The sequence below is a fragment of the Panthera uncia genome, chromosome D2, assembly GCF_023721935.1.
Source record: "Panthera uncia isolate 11264 chromosome D2, Puncia_PCG_1.0, whole genome shotgun sequence".
In the NCBI taxonomy this organism is placed as follows: Eukaryota; Metazoa; Chordata; class Mammalia; order Carnivora; family Felidae; genus Panthera; species Panthera uncia.
Genome location: NC_064818.1, coordinates 53,751,728 through 53,769,676, shown reverse-complemented (window position 1 = coordinate 53,769,676; position 17,949 = coordinate 53,751,728). Strand labels below are relative to the sequence as shown.

Genomic DNA, 17,949 nt, shown 5'->3' with positions numbered 1-17,949 from the left:
ACTATTACTCATGTTACTGTTCCCCATTTAAGAATTTCCCCAGAAGTGACAATCTCTCCGTGGCCTGTGTAGGCTTATCTCTCCCTCTCAGGGCTGCAAAGAGTTCTCTTGGGATCCATAGCATGTGGCGAGTGATAATTTATTGCTCCACAGCTCGCTTGCTCTCATCCATGAAGCAGAGGGAGGATGACAGATAAACCAAATGCATATAAGCAGGTTTCTCATGGTATCCTCTTAGCCTGCTCATAATACAGTTCTGCCTGGATGCAAACATAGCAACAGGAACCGAGCTTTCCTGCTGATTGGTTACAGACCTATCTGTGATCACGCCACCCTCTAACCACTTCTGTCAATTACCAATAAATATTCTCAAGCTCGCCTGCACGAGCACTTGAGTGTTGACGTTCAGACCTGAGCCTTTGCCCGCTCCGCCAGCTGGGCCACTTATCTCTCGGCTCATCCTGCAATTTGCACCAAGCCTCCTCCCCTTCCTCCCACCTGGGTTACTGGCCTTGAGTTGATGTGAGTCCTGTGTGAGCCAGTTTCCCACAGGAGCAGGCTACCTTCCGCCCTAAAACCTTTTCACGTCCCTGGGTCAGTTCTCCCCATGGAGCTGGTGGTGGTTTCCCATCCTCTCACCCTGGACTCACATTGCTCCCTGGGGCTGAGCCCCCTGGAGGCAGGTACCATGTGGTACCAGAGTCCACCCAAGTGCTTCACCCAGAAGCTCTGGCACCATCCTGGATGCCTGTCTTTCCCCTCCTCTCTCATGCAGTCCAACCCAAGCCCTGCTGATACACGTCCCTCCCATCTCCATTGCCACCTTCTGGTCTAAGGTGGGCTTCCAGCTGGGCTGTTGCGACAGTGCCTGAACCCATGCCCCTGCTGCCCAGCTTCCTTCCTGCAGTCTCTTTTCCACATTGTAGGCAGAGTGATCTTTTTGAAACTCATGTTTGATCATGTTTACAAAATCAGATCTGCTTACGACCCTCAGCTTACGTATCATTCCCCCCATCCCTGACCCTCCAAGGGCTTCCCAGGCCCTGATCTCGATCAGATCTCATCTCTTAAATCTCTCATCACCTTTGGTTCCCTACATGGTACCTTTTACCATCTGTTACTGGGTATAGTCATTGGTGTGATTATTTGCTCCTTGCCTATCTCCATATGAGACAATGAGCTCTAAGGCATAGAAACTAGACTCCTTTGATTTCCAGGTCATCAGCGCAGTGCCTGGCACATGGTGGGTGCTCAAGCAGTATCTGCCAAATGAGAATCTGAGCAAATGAGATACCATAGGGATTTGGAAAAGGTAGCAATCACCATAAAAAAAAAAAAATCAAGGAAGGCTTCCTCCTAGTAAGCCTAGAAGGATAGATGGGATTTGAAGGAGGTGGGTGCAGGGGAGGGCACATAAGGTAGAACAACCTGAGTCCTGGTGAGGCAACAGGAATGCTTTTGATGTATCTGGAGCTGGGTAATTATTCTGGTTTGCTTTTCAGAGCAGTAGAGATAAGACTGAAAGAAGCTTGGAACAGTGAATATCAAACTGAGACATTTGAAGCATGTCCCTTAAAAAATGGGGAGCTATTGATGTTTTTCGAGCAGAGCACTCTTACAGTGAAGACATATATGCTTAGGGTCTGTAGAAGCAGGAAGTAGGAGGACAATCAGGAGCTCTAGGCCTAGGAGCATAAGGACCAGACTTGGGCTGTGACCTCAGGAATGAAAAGGAAGGGAAGATGGGAGGGAGATCATAGATCTGTGTGTGGGAGAAGCCCCAAGTTGAGCTGCGTCTCAAAATCAGAGTTGACACATGAATGAGTTCATCAAGGCATGCTCAGTAAACATTGGGGTGTCCTTGAGATGCGCAGGAAATGGACACTTTTTTTTTTTAACGTAAAACAGTTTTCTTAATTACACAGCTAATACACATCCACTGGAGAACATTTAGAAAATATAAAGAGCAAGCAAGAGTAAAAATTTCCAGTAATTCCATGGCCTGGAAGTAATTGTTAACCTTTATTGTATATTCTTCCAAAGAAATTCTCATGCATGTTTATAATGTTTTTTCTTTAAATGCTGTACATACTGCTTTGAACCTGCTGGTATTTCATTTTCACTTAGCACCATGAACTTCTTTCCATGATAATAAAGCTGCTTTTGTAATACATGTCAATTTAAATTGTTCTGTACATCACTGTATAGATGCATCATAATTTGTTTCGTCAATCCCCTTTTGTTGGACATAGAGATTTTCCCCAATCTTTTCTTCTGTTTTTATAAACAGTGATGCTGGAGTCATCCTTGTTGCTAGATTTTTATGTACATTTAACGTGATTTCTTTTTTTTTTTTTAATGTTTTTTAACGTTTATTCATTTTTGAGAGGCAGAGTGTGAGCGGGGGAGGGACAGAGAAAGAGGGAGACACAGAATCTGAAGCGGGCTCCAGGCTCCAAGCTGTCAGCACAGAGCCCGATGCGAGGCTCAAACCCACAAACCGTGAGATCATCACCTGAGACAAGTCGGGCGCTCAACTTACTGAGCCACCCAGGCGCTCCTAACATGATTTCTTTAGAAAAAAAAAAAATCCCTACATGTAGAATTGCCGAGGCAAAACTGTAGATGCTTTTAGAGCTTCTGATTCTTCTTTTCAAATTGCCCTTTAAGCCTGGGTGGCTCAGTCGGTTGGGCATCCGACTTTGGCTGAGGTCACGATCTCACCATCCGGGAGTTCGAGCCCCGCATCGGGCTCTGGGCTGATGGCCCGGAGCCTGGAGCCTGCTTCTGATTCTGTGTCTCCCTCTCTCTCTGCCCCTCCCCCGTTCATGCTCTGTCTCTCTCTGTCTCAAAAATAAATAAACGTTAAAAAAAAAATTCAAATTGCCCTTTAAGGTTTTTTTTTAATTCCTTTGAACTTCCACTAAGGTTAACTTTCTGTATTCCAGTTTTAAAATCTTTAAAAATCTTTGCTGGTTTGATAAGAAAATGATTTGCATTTCTCCAATTTGTGTTTATATTGTTAATTATATTTCCTTTTCAAATGATGTTGAACCTTTAACAATTGATTTTGGCCGTTTGCATTTCTTTTGCTATGTGCATTTCTTGTTTATGCTGTGTTTATTTCCTGTGTTTTTTCCTCTTCTGAGTTTTTTTTTCTTTTATTCATGCTCATTTTGCTAATTGGATGGTCGTTTTTTTAACATTTTGTAGAAACTTAAATTTTAGGAATTTCAACCTTTTATCTGTCATGTTTGTCACAAATAATTTGAGGGGAGAAGATTTGTAAAAAGCAGAAAGTTTATTCTGTACCTTATCATTCCCTTTGTCCGTGGTGATAATTGCATGGCTGTACCATCTAAGCTTTTGAATTTGCTAGTAGTGGACCCAACATTAATTGGCTGTGTCCATCAAGGTCCAGTTGGGAGACTAAAATCATACCAGTAATTTGAGAAGTAATTCAAAAATTTAATATAAAGGATTATGAACTAGCAAAAGGGAAGTGGTTACTGGAGAATTCTAAGGAAAACAGAACCAGCAGACGTGGGGAGTAATTACTAGGAGTAAACTTCAGAGAAAGTGCACCCCCACCCACCCACCCAGACAAAATTTGTAATTTCATAGGAGAGAACGTGGCCCTGGTCCAGTGGAGGTTGGAGAAATTCACTGAGGTGCCACAAGAAAAGACTGATGAGTGAGGAATCGCCCTTTGGAGTTTGGGCAAAACTCTGAAGGGTGGGCATGGGTGAGTCTCCTGAACACCGCTGGCAACCACTCCATAGGAACAAGAAAGATGAGACCACTGGCCTAGGAAGAAAAATCCCTTCCTCTTGCTCTGTCCCTCTAGTGCCCTCTACTGATAAAGCCGATTGTCGTGCCAGCTGGCAAAGGAGGAATGTTTCCAGGGTGCAACTCCAGTATCACAAAGCATGAGAAGAAAGGGTAGATTTACAGCTGAGAAACAAGATATTGGTAGCTGGAACATTGGTTAAACAAGCTAGAAGTTTCTTCGTCGCATCAAAGTCTGGAGCTTCCGCAGTGCAGGGCCAATATGGCCTCTGCTCCAGAAAATGCTCCAGGATGCAGTCTTTTTACAACTTGCCCGTCCATTCTCCCGAGGTTGAGGCCCTGTCCTCCTGGCCCAAGATGGTAGCCAGAGCGCAAACCATCACATACACAGTCTAGACATGGAAGACACGGAAAAGAAAAAGGCACAAAGGATGTGGGAGAAAAAGTTTCCCAGGAGATGCCATTTGCCACTTCGGCTTTATCTTATTGGTCACGGGGCCACAGATAGCTATATGGAGTCTGGGGGATATTTCTTCTGGAAGGCCTGGAACTGAAAATCAGAGTTTCCATTATTATGGAAGAAGTGAGAAAAGGTATTGGTGGACAATAAGCAATTTCTGCCATGATAGACTAAACTTGCTAGACCTTTATGAAGAAAATTTAGTCAAAATGATGATAAGTTCATTTTCATTGTTGAACATTAGCCAGATACACAAGGTAAGTTCTTAGAGTAAAATCTGGTAGAATGTTAGAACTGGAAGGAACCATTGGGATTATTTATTCTAAATTTTTCACGTTTCCTGTGAGAACCCTGAGGGCCTGGGAGGGGCAGTAACTTGTCCAAGTTCACACGGACAGCTACCGGCAGCTGTGGCCTGGAGGTGGGTGCCAGGTCTCTCTACCCTCTGCCCAGCATATCTTTCTTTCCAATCTCTGCACTACTTGGGGTCTCCAGGGGGCCTTTGTCTTCAGAATGAGTCCTACATAATTGTGCTGGTAACTTGTGGCTCTATGCAAGATCATTCCACAGTGGAGATATTAGGGCTTATGAGATATGCCTGGTCCCGGAATCAGGCACATAAGATACAAAATTATAGCCCAAGAAGCTCTGGCTTTAAGGACCTAAACTGCACCCTTCTCTCCAATACTGAGTGGAGGCCTGTGAGCTCAGGCTGTGGGAACATAGCAAGGTGAGACAGCAGTGGGTCATATTCTGCTGGAATTAAGCGGTGAAAAGTGTTCTCTTAGGCCAAAGTAGCCAATCACCTTACTAGTCTGAATGCCACCGTCCTGTTTAGCTATGGAAATAACATAACGGAAGGATTTTCTTAGCACAGTGATGTGAGGCAGGGTCCCAGCAGGAAACAGACCTTACCCTAGATGTTTCGAGTGAAGAGACCTTCATGAAGAGACTACTTACAGAGGCAGGGTTAAGGAACAAAGAAAAGCATGAGGCACCCAGAGGCGAGTAAGCCACCCCTGTGGCTGAACGGACAGGGAAGGAGCAGTGCTGTTGGAGCTGGAACCGAGCAGGAGGGGAAGTGGCCGAGGGATGCACCTGCTATGAGAGACAGCACCAAAGGAGGGAGAAAGATGGGAAGAAAGGCCTGTGTCTCTCGCTCCCCTTCCATCTCATCTGCCAGGCTTCCTCCTGCTTGAGTACCTCAAGAAGCCAGAGAACAGGGGTCGTGGCGGATGCAATCCATAGGATCAGCCTTCCCGGGCACAGAGCAGGGCAGAGAGGGTGGAGAGGAAGTACAGAAAGAATAACTTTAATCACAGCTCAGGACTTGCTGCAGATATTCTTTCACAAGGATGGGAATACTTTTAGTATCTTTAAAAATACATATGTAAATGGCCAATGTGTGGCACTATGATGCCACTCCTCCCCCATGCCAAAGGCAGACATGGCTAATGGATCATGGAGCTCTTTTCCATGGGTCCAAGAAGTCACCTCACAGCGCTCAAAGAAACATCACCAACTGAGTGGGCATGGTACGTAAGATGAGACCTATTTTGAGCTATAAAGACTTAGATAACCTTGCAAGTATGGCCTACCTGCCTGCTCTTGCCAATCTAGTGGGTAATCCTTTCTTTCTGGGAAATAGCTGCATGGGTATTTCTTAAGCCAAGTGAGTCCTGCTTGGAAAGCCAAGATGTGGCGTGGCTCTGATATGCACTGATACAGCCATATTGTGATGTAGATGAAGAGGTGAGGCGGGAGGCCGTATCTGCCTTGAGCAAGGCGGCCACCAGCCCAGGCACTAGGAGGACTCCCTTGGCTCATCTGTAAAATAGGATGGTGTCAACCAAGGCAGAACTCCCTTGAGTTGGAATCAGCAGCTTTCAGAGCCCAGTTGCTCTGTCATAGCCGGCTGTATGTGGTGCTCTCCTCGGTCCTGACTGATCTTTAATGTGGAGTCCTCTGGATTCTAAGGCCTTGCTGTGTTTTTGGTGTGCACTCTCAGACTGCTGAGTTCAGACCGTAAGTGGCTTTGAGTAGGAAACCCTTAGCTAGAGCAAATGAATAATAGGTTAATGAACGTTGCCAGCATGGTGTAGGGTGTCATGGCACATAGGCCCCAGCTCATGTGCCATTTCTATGAATTTGTGCTGGCCCTCTGCAGCACTGTGTTGGGATGGACTTGGAGGCAGTGTCCATGTTTGATAGACAGGAGGACCGTGATTAGGGATATCGCCGTGGGTAGAGGGGAACACGTGCCTGTCTCATATTTGACACCCCTGGTGTAGGGAAAGAGCACCTATTTCGAGCACATCATTTAACCTTCCTGGACCTCAGTTTCCTCACCAGGAAAAGAAGGACATTGCTTAGATGACTTTTAAACTCTGTCCAGCTTAGGAATTCCATGATTCAGACTAGTTTATAAAGAATGTGAAACTTGCCACAAATCTGATCCAATTAAAATATTTCCAGCTCCCCACTCCTTTCTGCCATATGTTGAGTAACTAAGCTATCTGTCCCTTGCGAGGGCCATTTCCCCAGGCTGGAGCAGCTGGAGACCCTGAGACAGGAGGCCTCCCATACTAAACAGACCTTACTCTTTAATCTCAACCAAAAGATCCAGGAGGCGTGATTCTCATCTCGCCCCGCTTCCTCTCCTCTGTCCTCCGAGAGCCCGAACCTCTCCCCTCGTGCTCTGCAAACGCGCCTGAATGCAGAGTCCTGAAATTTAGGTTCATGGTTTCAAAGTTCATGGTCCTGAGAATAAACAAAAAAACTATTGTGGTTGCATAGAGCTGTGGACCCCATTAACACCGCCCCATGAATATTTATAGTGTGAAACTACAAAAGAACATAGAGGCCATATTGTATTTCCTAGAACTTTCTTTCCATGGGGTCCTTTCTCTGTGGGTCACTTTAATGTAAGCTTTGCTTATTTAGTTGCACACTTTAAGCCGATTAACTTTTTACTAAAAAAAAAAAAAAAAATACCCCTCCCTGTTTGTTTGTACATACACTCCCTTGACAAAGATTCACAGAAAACTGCTTTAAACCTGTTCAATCCCTCTGCTGGAAACTTGGAGTGAACTAAATGTGTCTCTGGGTAGGATTTCCCTGTAACTGTTCTTCCGCCTCTGGCCTTGTTTCCCGGGAGGAATTCCGATGGTTATAGAATGCGTCGTATTTAGTTCCTCTGAAAATCTCGGCTTCTCTCTAGGCGACCCTTACGGAGCACTAGCGAGATCCTTCCTTCGTGGCTTGTCATTGGGATGACAAAGGGCAGGCCCTGGGTGGGTAGATACCCTCTATTTCTCAAACAGAAATTGTAGGAAAATCAAACATTAGAGCTGGAGGACCTCAGAGGCCGCAGACTCTACTGGTCTCCAGACTTCAGTGAGCATGAGTCACCTGTGTGGGGGCAGGGCATGAATTTAAAATGCACATTCCTGGGTTCTGTCTCTGGAGTTTCTGATTTCATCAGATCTGGGTTGGAGCTTGGGGATCATCACAGCAAGACACTCCTTAGACATTTGGAACCCAAGTGGTTTGTGGACCATGACTTGGGAAGCACTGAGCCGGTTCAGCTGTCTCCTTGTACGGGTGAAGAAAATGCCACCAGAGGGGAAAGTTGTCTGTCCAATGTCACACACAGCATCCACGCTCCCTCTTCCTCAATACAGCTGAAGCCTGTGGCTCCATAGTGCTTTAATCTGGGCTGTTGTGTCCTGAGATGCAGCTTTACTGTGGAACATTTGTGATGAAGTCCATACGAGGGAAGCTGATTGAAATATAAACCACCTCTCAGCACAGGCCCAAGTTGAAAGTGTAGATGTGAAGGTGAGGCCATAGCCTTGTTGGGGGAGGGGAGGGAAGAGAAGTGGAGGTAAGTACCTGTTGGAGGTCATTCTCATGGGAGAGATCAAGGTCTCCGTGGGTTTTGGAGTGAGACCCAGGGTGGGGCCTATTGCCAGGATAGACTGGGAAATAGTTGGGGGTATCCTCAAGCAATGTCAGCCCCTCCCCCACCGCCTGTCCTCCTACTCTCTGGGTGCCAGGAAACAGAGTCCTGGGGAGAGTGTGGTTGGTGACAGAGGGTGACAGCAGAGTCAAAGCGGTCTCCCTCTGACTGGCTGGGCTTCTGCCTGGCTCACGGGCTTCCCAGCTCTGCGACCCCCAAACCAAGGGCCACTTACCACCCCCAGGATCCCCCAACCAGACTTTCAGAATCTGGGGTAGGAAAGGGTGTTCGGGACCCCCTGGCCGTCCCCTCCTGCACTCTGACCCCTCCAAGCACCCTTGCAAGTAGCTCCTCTGGGAACAGAGCTGACCATGAGATCAGCCCCCACCTGGAGTCCCAATTTGAGAAACTGGGTCCTGTGCCAGGCAGTGAACTGAGCTCCAAGTTTAGAGCCAAAAGGTCTGATTTCAAGCCCCACCCACTTCTCATAGGCTGTAAACGTAGGCTGGTCATTAACTCCCCTAGGTCTTACTTCCCCCATAACATGGGGCTGACCGGTTCTTGCCCTGCTGTCCCCTGTGACTTCAAAGAGGAGCATGCCTTCACTCGTTCATTTATGCAAATGCTCTGCAGGCACTGAGCTGTGGGCTGGGTTGAGTGGTGGGGACAACAGGTGCAGGGGACTGTGAGGGGCTGTACCAAACTGAGGGGCTCCTTGTGGCCTCCCACACCATGGGTGTTCTAACCGCCCCGAGCTCTGCTCCTGGAGTCCGAGCCTTCCCTTGGTTCCTGTGGTCTCACGTTCTACCTTGTTCTTGCTGTCCTTGGCGGTCCACACACATGGGTCCCCTGCGTCAACTGGGCCCCCCCACATGGGGCCCCTTCTGCCCCTGTCCTGACAGCGCCTTGCTGCTTCTCACCACAGTGCCTTTGCTTACACTGCTCCGTCGGTCACATGCCCTTTCCTCTCGTTGCCCACTCAACAGACTTCTGCTCCTCCAGTGTCACCCCCTCTGTGAGGCTTCTCCTGATTGCACCCCCATGACTACATCAGTCACTCCTCTGTAGGTCTCCCTCCCTGAGCAGCGTGGATCATTGCGAGGCAAAGATGGATGGCAGTTGAGAGTGGACTTGAGAGGTGGCCCAGGGCAGATCGCCTTACCTCCTGAGCCTGCTTTTCTCATCTGAAAAATGATGCTGTGTATTGCGTGGAGTTGCCATTGGCAGGGTTAGAGGAGCAAAGGAGCTTGGCATCTGGCTGGTGCTCAAGAATGATCAATCCCTTTCTCTTCAGTGCCTTGCTCCTGGGAGAAGAACTAAAACATCAGATTTGGGAGAAAAAGAGGGCTGATCCAAGATAAAGGAGGATGCATTGGGAGGACATGGGTTCTGTGTCACTGGAAGTGTGTGAGAAGAGGCCATTCAGGCATCAGTTGGTGGGTTGGGCCCAATGACCAGTAGGGCCCCTCCTAGCCCTCAGAGTCTATAATTCCTGGAGGAATGCTGAGTGGTGCAACAGTCTCCAAAAGGTGTTCCTTAGGACAGGATTCAGTGAAAAGAGATGCCAGGGCAAACCACATTGGGAAAGGCTGCATTCTCTTTCTCTTGGAGACTCGTGATATTTGTTAGGATTGTAAAGCCTCTGAGAAGTCCTGCAGTAAGGGAAGCTGTTTAATGCAACATTTCTTATTAGAATTTAAAACTTTGGGTGGCACCTGGGTGGCTCAGTCAGTGGAGCCCCCGACTTCGGCTCAGGTCATGATCTCACAGTTTGAAGGTTTAAGCCCCGTGTCGGACTCTGTGCTGACAGAGACTGTTCCGAGACTGGAGCTTGCTTTGGATTCTGTCTCCCTCTCTCTCTGCCCCTCCCCTGCTCATGCTCTATCCCTCTCTCCCAAAAATAAATAAAAATATTTAAAAAATTTTTAAAAAAGGTAAAACTTTGGGAAGACTTGGCTTTGTTGGCGAGAGTTCTGACTTGGGAATCAGGGAGGCCTCAGTTAACTTAAAACATCTCTGAAGCCTCTTCCTGCTTGCATGGCCTTGACCGAATCCTAACTCCTCTCTGGGCCTTTATTTGAGGTTGATGTGTAGAATGCATTTGGCCTGGTACCTGAGACAGAGTGCTAAATGCTTCTGTTGTAGATGGGAAAAGGCAGGCAGGACAGGATGCTGTGAGACTCCTCAATGGGAGCCTTTTCCTGCAAGGCAAGGCTGGCTCATGGTCATCTTTTGCAGCCTTGAGGGTCAGGTATACACATGGGATCAGATGGGGAACATAATATAACTTTACAGATACTCATCACAGTAGTGTGCTGGAGCTGGCTCTCACCTGTAAGCTCGTGAGAACCCATTGTATGCTCCTTTTCCCAATTCCACGTTCTGTAACTCTGAAATCAGCCAGGGTGGGAGTGTTTACACCAGGGAAATCAGCAAACGCGCCAAATCAGGGCTCTCGCCTCCCCTTAGCCAATTGTTAATTATCAGCACATCACTCACTGATCATTAGAAAGTATTTCTTCGAAAGTAGTCTTTTGTATTTGCAAGTTTCTTATATAAAAACTTTAAAATTGTATCTGACTACTTTAAAGATTTCTATTTTTGATTTCTGGAAAGCATTTTTCCTATTGTATTTCATGATCTATTCCTGACATAGTTACTGGCCAGAGCTTCGTAACAAAACACCACCACCTTGTGACAACTCCCTAAATTGCAGGTTGGAGTTCCAGTGGGCTCAGCCAGGACTGGAGCAGATGGTATTTCCACCGATGGGCATTTTAGATGTTTCCTCTGGCCTCTCCATTCAAGTTCAACATTTCTGTGAAAGATTACCCTGCTTGACCTCTTCATTATAGCCAGGACAAGCCTAAGAGAGGTGCAGGGGGGCCTGTGCCCCCAGGGACATGGTTGAGTGAAGCAACCTCTGGTGCCTTGGGTCAGTGCTTCTCAGACTTTAGTGTGCACACGTTCATGGGAATCTTGTTCACATGCAGCTTCTGATTCAGCAGGTCTGGTGTGGACTCTGTGATCTCGTATTTCTGTCGAGCTCCAAGACAACAATGCTGCTGCTCGTCTGCAGATTACACTTAAGAGTAGCCAGAGTTGGTGAGGGAAACTTTCCCCAGATGGTAGGAATCCTCAGAGAGCTTCTCTTAGGAGATGGCCATGGGCCATGTTTTGCCTTTTGGTAAGAATTCAAAAGCTGTGTGTTTTGAATGCATAGACTTAGCTCATTTGCTTCTAACTATTGTTCAGCCAACTTGTTGACTTAATTCTTAAATTTTCATATTAAAAAATTTTTTTAATTTTTATTTTTGAGAGAGAGAGACAGAGCATGAGCAGGAGAGGGACAGAGAGAGAGGGAGACACAGAGTCCAAAGCAGGCTCCAGGCTCTGAGCTGTCAGCACAGAGCCCGACGCGGGCCTCGAACTCACAAACTGCAGGATCATGTTATGGGCTGAAGTTGGACGCTTAACCGACTGAGCCACCCAGGCGCCCCAATATTTTTTTTATTTATTTGGAATCTATTTTGGTGTATAGTGTAAGGTCCTCAAATAGCTAACCCATTTGTCTATACATAATTCATAGTTTAGTCCCCCTCTTTCCACAAATTTGTGAGATTTTCTTATATATGAATTTTCTTATATAGACTAGAGATCACTTCTGGACTATTCCATGTTGCAGGGTTGTTGTAGCTTTAAAACATATTTTGATGTCTGATGAGGCCCGTCCTCCCTTAGTGCTCTTTCTTGACTGTTATCACCTAATTATGCAGATGAACTTTAATACCACCTTATCTTAATAAGAAAAACATTGAGATTTTGATTGAAGCATAATAAACCTACACATTAATTTGAAAAAAAATCAACATAGCATGTCTTTCTTTTCATGTCAGTCACTTTTTATAGCTTTTAGTAGAATTTTACATTCTTGACATAGTATCACACTTTTATATCAAGGTTATTTCTAGAAATGTGGTGCTCTTTGCTATTTTAAATATAATTTATTATTTTATTTATATCATTATATAAAATTTTATTTTATATTATTTATATTCATAAGATAGCCATTAGCCACATGTAGCAATTTAAATTTAAATTAATTAAAATAAAATAAAATGTAAAACTCCGTTCCTCAATTACATTAGCCACATTTCAAGTGCCCAGTAACCACATGTGGTTATTGAAAAGCTCAGATATAGAACTTTTCCGCCATTGCAGAAAGTTCTATTGCACAGCTGTATAGTGGTATTGTTGATCCATTGTTGATCCAGTGGTATTGTTGACTTTATGTGTTTTTACAGTATCTTATTTTATTTGGGAACACTTTTCAACTTATTCTTTTAAATTTCTAGGAAGAGCAGTTGCTTTTACCCAAACTTCTGGTTTATTTTCTGCAACAGTATTACCCTGATTCTCTTCCTAAAGATGAAAGATGAAAGATGATTCTCTTCCTAAAGATCTTCCTAAAGATGAAAGCAGGAAGGGCCAATATATCCCTGATGGTTGCTACTCCCACACTCACCATGGCAGACATCACTAATCAATCACAGCACTCTTTGCTGTTCCCTGAACTATTGCTGTTTTTGAAACTGACATCTTCGTGCCTTGCTCTTCTCTGGTTCCTGAGATGGAATAGGATGCAGTGGCAGGAAAAGAGGTGTCTTCCCCATGTGTGCTCCCCAGGGGAGGGCCTTGATCCCACCTCCTGAGAGTAGTTCTCCAGTCATTCTCCTCCATGGCCTTCTATGGCCCCACTCAGGGAGGCCTGTCTTTTCTGTTTCATTATTCTTATTGCACTATCTGAAGAGGACATCTTTTTCAGCCTACTTCCTTCCCCATAGAAGGTTGGGGGCCCAAGGATCACTAGGGGTCATTTTAAATCTCAAACAGTTGAGGTCTTTTGCAGGCCATACTAGTGGGCGTTTTGCGCACAATACTTTTCTGAAATGTGAGTTGTCTTCCTATTTCATTCAGCTCCACATGCCATAGCCACACCACAGTCATTTCCTAGACATGCCTCTCTGTCTGGTGTAATGGCTGGCACCTTGCACTTATGAGGCCTCTGTGAGGGAACCACACTTTTGGTCTCCTGTACCGAACCATGCTTCTCACACTGAAAGAATGTACTGGGCACCATCTTGACTGGCCCTTGCTATAGAGTTGAGTTCTTTTTTTGTCTCACACAAATTTCTTGAGGTATATTTACATACTGTACAATTACCCATTGTAAGTGTACAATTCAATGATTTTAGTAAGTTCATAGTTGTGCAACCATCACCACCATTAAATTATGGAACATTTCCACCACCTGGAAAAGTTCCCTCATACCCATTTATAGTCAAGTCCCCATCCTGACCCCAACCTTAGCGATCACTTTTCTGACTCTATAAATTAGCCTATTCTAGACATTCAGGATAAATGGAATCATCTTTTGCATCTAGCTTTTTTCACTTAGCTAGATGTTTTTGAAATTCATACATGTTGTAGCATGTGTCAATAGTTTGTTCTTTTTAATTGCTGAATAGTTTTCCATTTTATATGTATATCACTTTTTGCTGATCTGCTCCACAGGCAATAGACATTTATGTTGTTTTCAAGTCTGGAGCCATTGATGAATAAGGTTTCTATAAACATTTGAATTTATGTCTTTGTGTGGACATATGTTTTCATTTCTCTTGGGAAGTTTCCCTAGGAGTAGAATTTCTGGGTCTTTTGATAAGATTATGTTTAAGTTTTTAGGAAATTGCCAAATGATTTTTCTACAGGTAGTATACTATCTTATATTCCACCTAGCAATGGATGAGGGTTCCCATTTCTCTACACCACAAAGCTGAGTTTGAATTAGCCTTTGTTACTCAAAGACCTTCTCAGTTTTCCTTTCATTGATTAGTAATGAGAATAGGTTGGGTCTTCCTCAATTTCTGCACTCTCCCTATTCCTTTTCATTCCACTGTAAATTGCCTAATTCTCTATAAAACTCTTTTCTTTCTTTAAAAAAAATTTTTTTTTAACGTTTTATTTATTTTTGAGACAGAGAGAGACAGAGCATGAACAGGGGAGGGGCCGAGAGAGAGGGAGACACAGAATCGGAAGCAGGCTCCAGGCTCCGAGCCATCAGCCCAGAGCCCGACGCGGGGCTCGAACTCACGGACCGCGAGATCGTGACCTGAGCCGAAGTCGGCCGCTTAACCGACTGAGCCACCCAGGCGCCCCGAAACTCTTTTCTTTCTTATGAAATGCAGCTAATAGCAACCAAAGCATGCTATTAACATTCTGATTCTCCATCTCTCCACTCAAAGCCATAGTTCATTCAGTTTATCATCTGCCTTCCAAGTTAATGCAGGCAATATTTTTACCAGGTACCTTATCACTGCGTAACATACATCACCTCCTTCCAGCCTTAATTAACAGTTTCCTTGACATCCACTGCCTTGTGCCCAAACACAATTTATTTTTGTTACAGTAGAACACTACTTCTGATAGCAACTTCTGTATTAGTCAGGATGAAGATATTGTGCTCTGGTAACAAATAGCCCCAAATCTCAGAGACTTATAAAAATAGCAGTTTTTATCCTCCTTATTCATGCCACGTATCCATCCTGATCAGCCATATCTCTGCTCCACATCATATTTACTCTAGAACCCAGGGTGATAGAGTCACCGCATTCTGGAATGTTGCTTGTCTTTTGGTAAAAGGAAAAGAGGGCGTGTGAATCATGCACTAACTCTTAAAGCTTCCTCTCACATTTAATTAGTCAGAGCAGGTGAAGTGGCCAGTCCTAACATTAATGGGACAGAGACAGATAATCTTCCCCAGGGAAAGGCAGCAAATATTGTGAACAGTAGTATCATTTACCACATTATGCTTTTTTTTTTTTTTTTTTAAATATCCTGGAGACTCTGGCAAAGAAAGAAACAGCTGCCTCTATGTGGTAGTTTTGCCCAGAGCTGCTCACAGCTAGAGTAAGACAGGGTGTCCTTTCAAAATACCTTATAGACCTAGGCCTTTGATCTTCATGGTGGTTGGCCCTGGACCTGTGGCTTTGATACACAGAATTATTATATGTTATTCCTCTGTCTCTACCAGCCCCATGTGTTAGGTTCACGGAAAGATCTGATTGGATGGACTGTCATTTCTAGGGGGTGCCTGCGTGGCTCAGTTTGTTAAGGGTCTGACTCTCGATTTCTGCTCAGGTCATGATCTCATGGTTCATGAGATCAAGCCCCATGTCAGGCTCACATTAACAGCGCGGAGCCTGCTTGAGATTTTCTCTCTCTCTCTCTCTCTCTCTCTGCCCTTCCCCTGTTCACTCTCTCTCTCTCTCTCTCTCAAAATAAAGAAATAAACATTAAAAAAATACTTTACAGACCTAGGCCTTTGATCTTCAAGGTGGTTGACCCTAGTCCTAGGACTTTAATACACAGAATTATTACATGTCATTCCTCTGTCTCTGCCAGCCCTATGTGTTGGGTTCAGGGAGAAATTTGATTGGATGGACTTTCATTTCTAGAGTTTTCCATTCAACATCCAATGTCCTCTGAAACATTCATAAATCCATTTTTTTCTTGATCTCCAGCTTAAATGGACCCATTTATGTTTTTTTTTTCTTCCCAGCTGTCTTTTGGGGAGACATTGCCTTGGACGAAGAGGACCTGAAGTTATTTCATATTGACAAAGCCAGAGACTGGATCAAGCAGTCAGTAGAGGAAAGGGGACATAGCACAGGTAAGTACTGTGTCCCCTACTTCTCTTTCTCTGGGGAGAGGGGTCAGGGACTCCAGCAAGGGTAGATGTGGACCATGAGACATCAGTATCTGACCTGTCAGTCCCATGCACACCTGTTTGTGGAAAACCAGAGGGACGCTCTTTCTGCCCTACAGGCTATGGAGCCAGAGCCTCCGATCTGCTGATCCTTGTAAGAGAACATCCATTTGCCTCTTTATCTGAAGGTTCAGACTCCAGCTCAGAGGGTTCAGACTTGAGCTCAGTGTGGGTTCTCAGGACTTTAGCCTCAGGGTCCAGCACTTCCCAGACTGGAGAGAATTACTGCATGGGCTCCATTTAGGGCATGTTTGTTGATGATGCTCCTAATGCTTAGCACTGGGGGGAGATGTTTGCCCGTGGGGTGCTGTGCTCTTCTTTTGCAGACAAACCAGGAAATACAATGGGGCTTCTGACGTTGGTACTCTTCTCCCTCCTTGCCTCCACCCTCGGGTGAATAGTAGGGGGACTATGTCTTGAGTTCTCAGTTGCCCTGCCCACTGGGCTCAGATGCCTCAGCTCCGGGGAATCCCCATTCTGAAAAGCAGCAGAAGGGGAGGCTGTGCTGTGAGGCTGATGGGCCGGTGTGGCTCACGATGGCTTGCTATTTGGTGACCAGGACTCACACATGCCTGTTGCCAAACGACCTCTGCTACTTGCAGCCCCTCCTCCCACCCTCTTTCCTTTCTCTTGAGACTTTTTAACACTTACTGTGGTAAGAACCAAGGGGTTTACTCTCTTGACAAATTTTTAAGTGTACAAACTGTATTATAAACTATGGGCCCAGTGTGGTATGGCAGATCTTCAGAACTTATTTATCTTGTATAACTGAAGCTTTGTACCCTTTTCGGGAGGCACCTGCCATGGCCAAATGCAGTGCTGGAAAAAGAGGAGTAAGATGTGACTCCTGCCTTCAAGGAAACCATTCATGCCAAGCAGACAGGGTTTAGACTTGGACAAGCTGTCCAACATCTCCAAGGCTCAGTTTTCCTATCTGCAAAATGGGGATGAAACCGGCACTCACTCCACAGGGGGTTGGGAGGATGGAGTCCAGGGTAATGCACCAGCCTGGTGCCTGGCACATAGCAAGTTCTCAGGCAATGGCAGATATGATCACTGAGGTGCTCCCAGTCTAGTGGAATGAGGCTGTCAGATAAATAGTTGAAGGGCGGTTCCTCACGGCAAGTGCTCTGACGAACCAAGAGCAGTGGGAAGAGACAAGAGTGAGGGGAAGAAGCCTACCCAGCTGGGCCAGGAAAGGCATTGTGGGAATGGGAACTCTTGCATTATGTCTTGAAGGATGAGTATGAGTTCCTGAAGTCAAGAATTGAGAAGAGACATTTCGGGCAGTGGGGAAGCCATGTGGGGAGTATGAGAGGGCTTATCTCTACTCTGGGAATAGCGGTAAGGTGTGAGTCCCTGGAGGGTGGCTCTTTGGGGTAGGCTGTGGTAGACAGATGCGCCTGGAAAGGGTGGCCAGGGTAGATGGTGAGGATGCCTGTCAGACGGGTGGGTAGAAATGTGCCCAGAGTAAGGGGGCAACTCCCATGGCTCAAATATAAGCAACTACTGGGACTGGCCAAGTCCAAGCTCCTGCCAGGGGCTGGGGGAGGAGGGGACCCAGGCTCCCCATCTGTTTGAATTTTAAATGGACTTTTACAAACCAAATTATTTTTCACACCAATTTACACAACCTTAATCGGGCTCTCACAAAAGGAAGCATCTCCATAATTCTACCACTGCAACTAACCAGTTCTTACCTGGAGGCCTAGAGAAGTTGACCTCATTGTCATCTCTGTGTGGCTAACATTTTTTAAACTTCTTTTTGCAATATTGCTTAAAAATAGTAAATTCACATGTCTCAAATACACAGGATTGTGAACTTTTACATATGTCCACATAAACGCCACCCAGACCAAGGCATGGAACATTTCCAGAACCATGGACGCTCTCTCATGCCCCCTCCCAGTCAGT

General features: G+C 45.5%; 1 protein-coding gene across 1 annotated transcript in view; it reads left to right on the top strand.

Moving 5' to 3' along the window:
* TLL2 (tolloid like 2) overlaps positions 1 to 17,949 on the top strand; it is a 122,211-nt gene that overhangs the window by 9,699 nt on the left and 94,563 nt on the right. Inside the window, exon 2 of the mRNA XM_049646453.1 lies at positions 15,829 to 15,939. Within this exon, the coding sequence (XP_049502410.1) occupies positions 15,829 to 15,939 (111 nt within the window). The remainder of the gene's footprint in view (positions 1 to 15,828; positions 15,940 to 17,949) is intronic.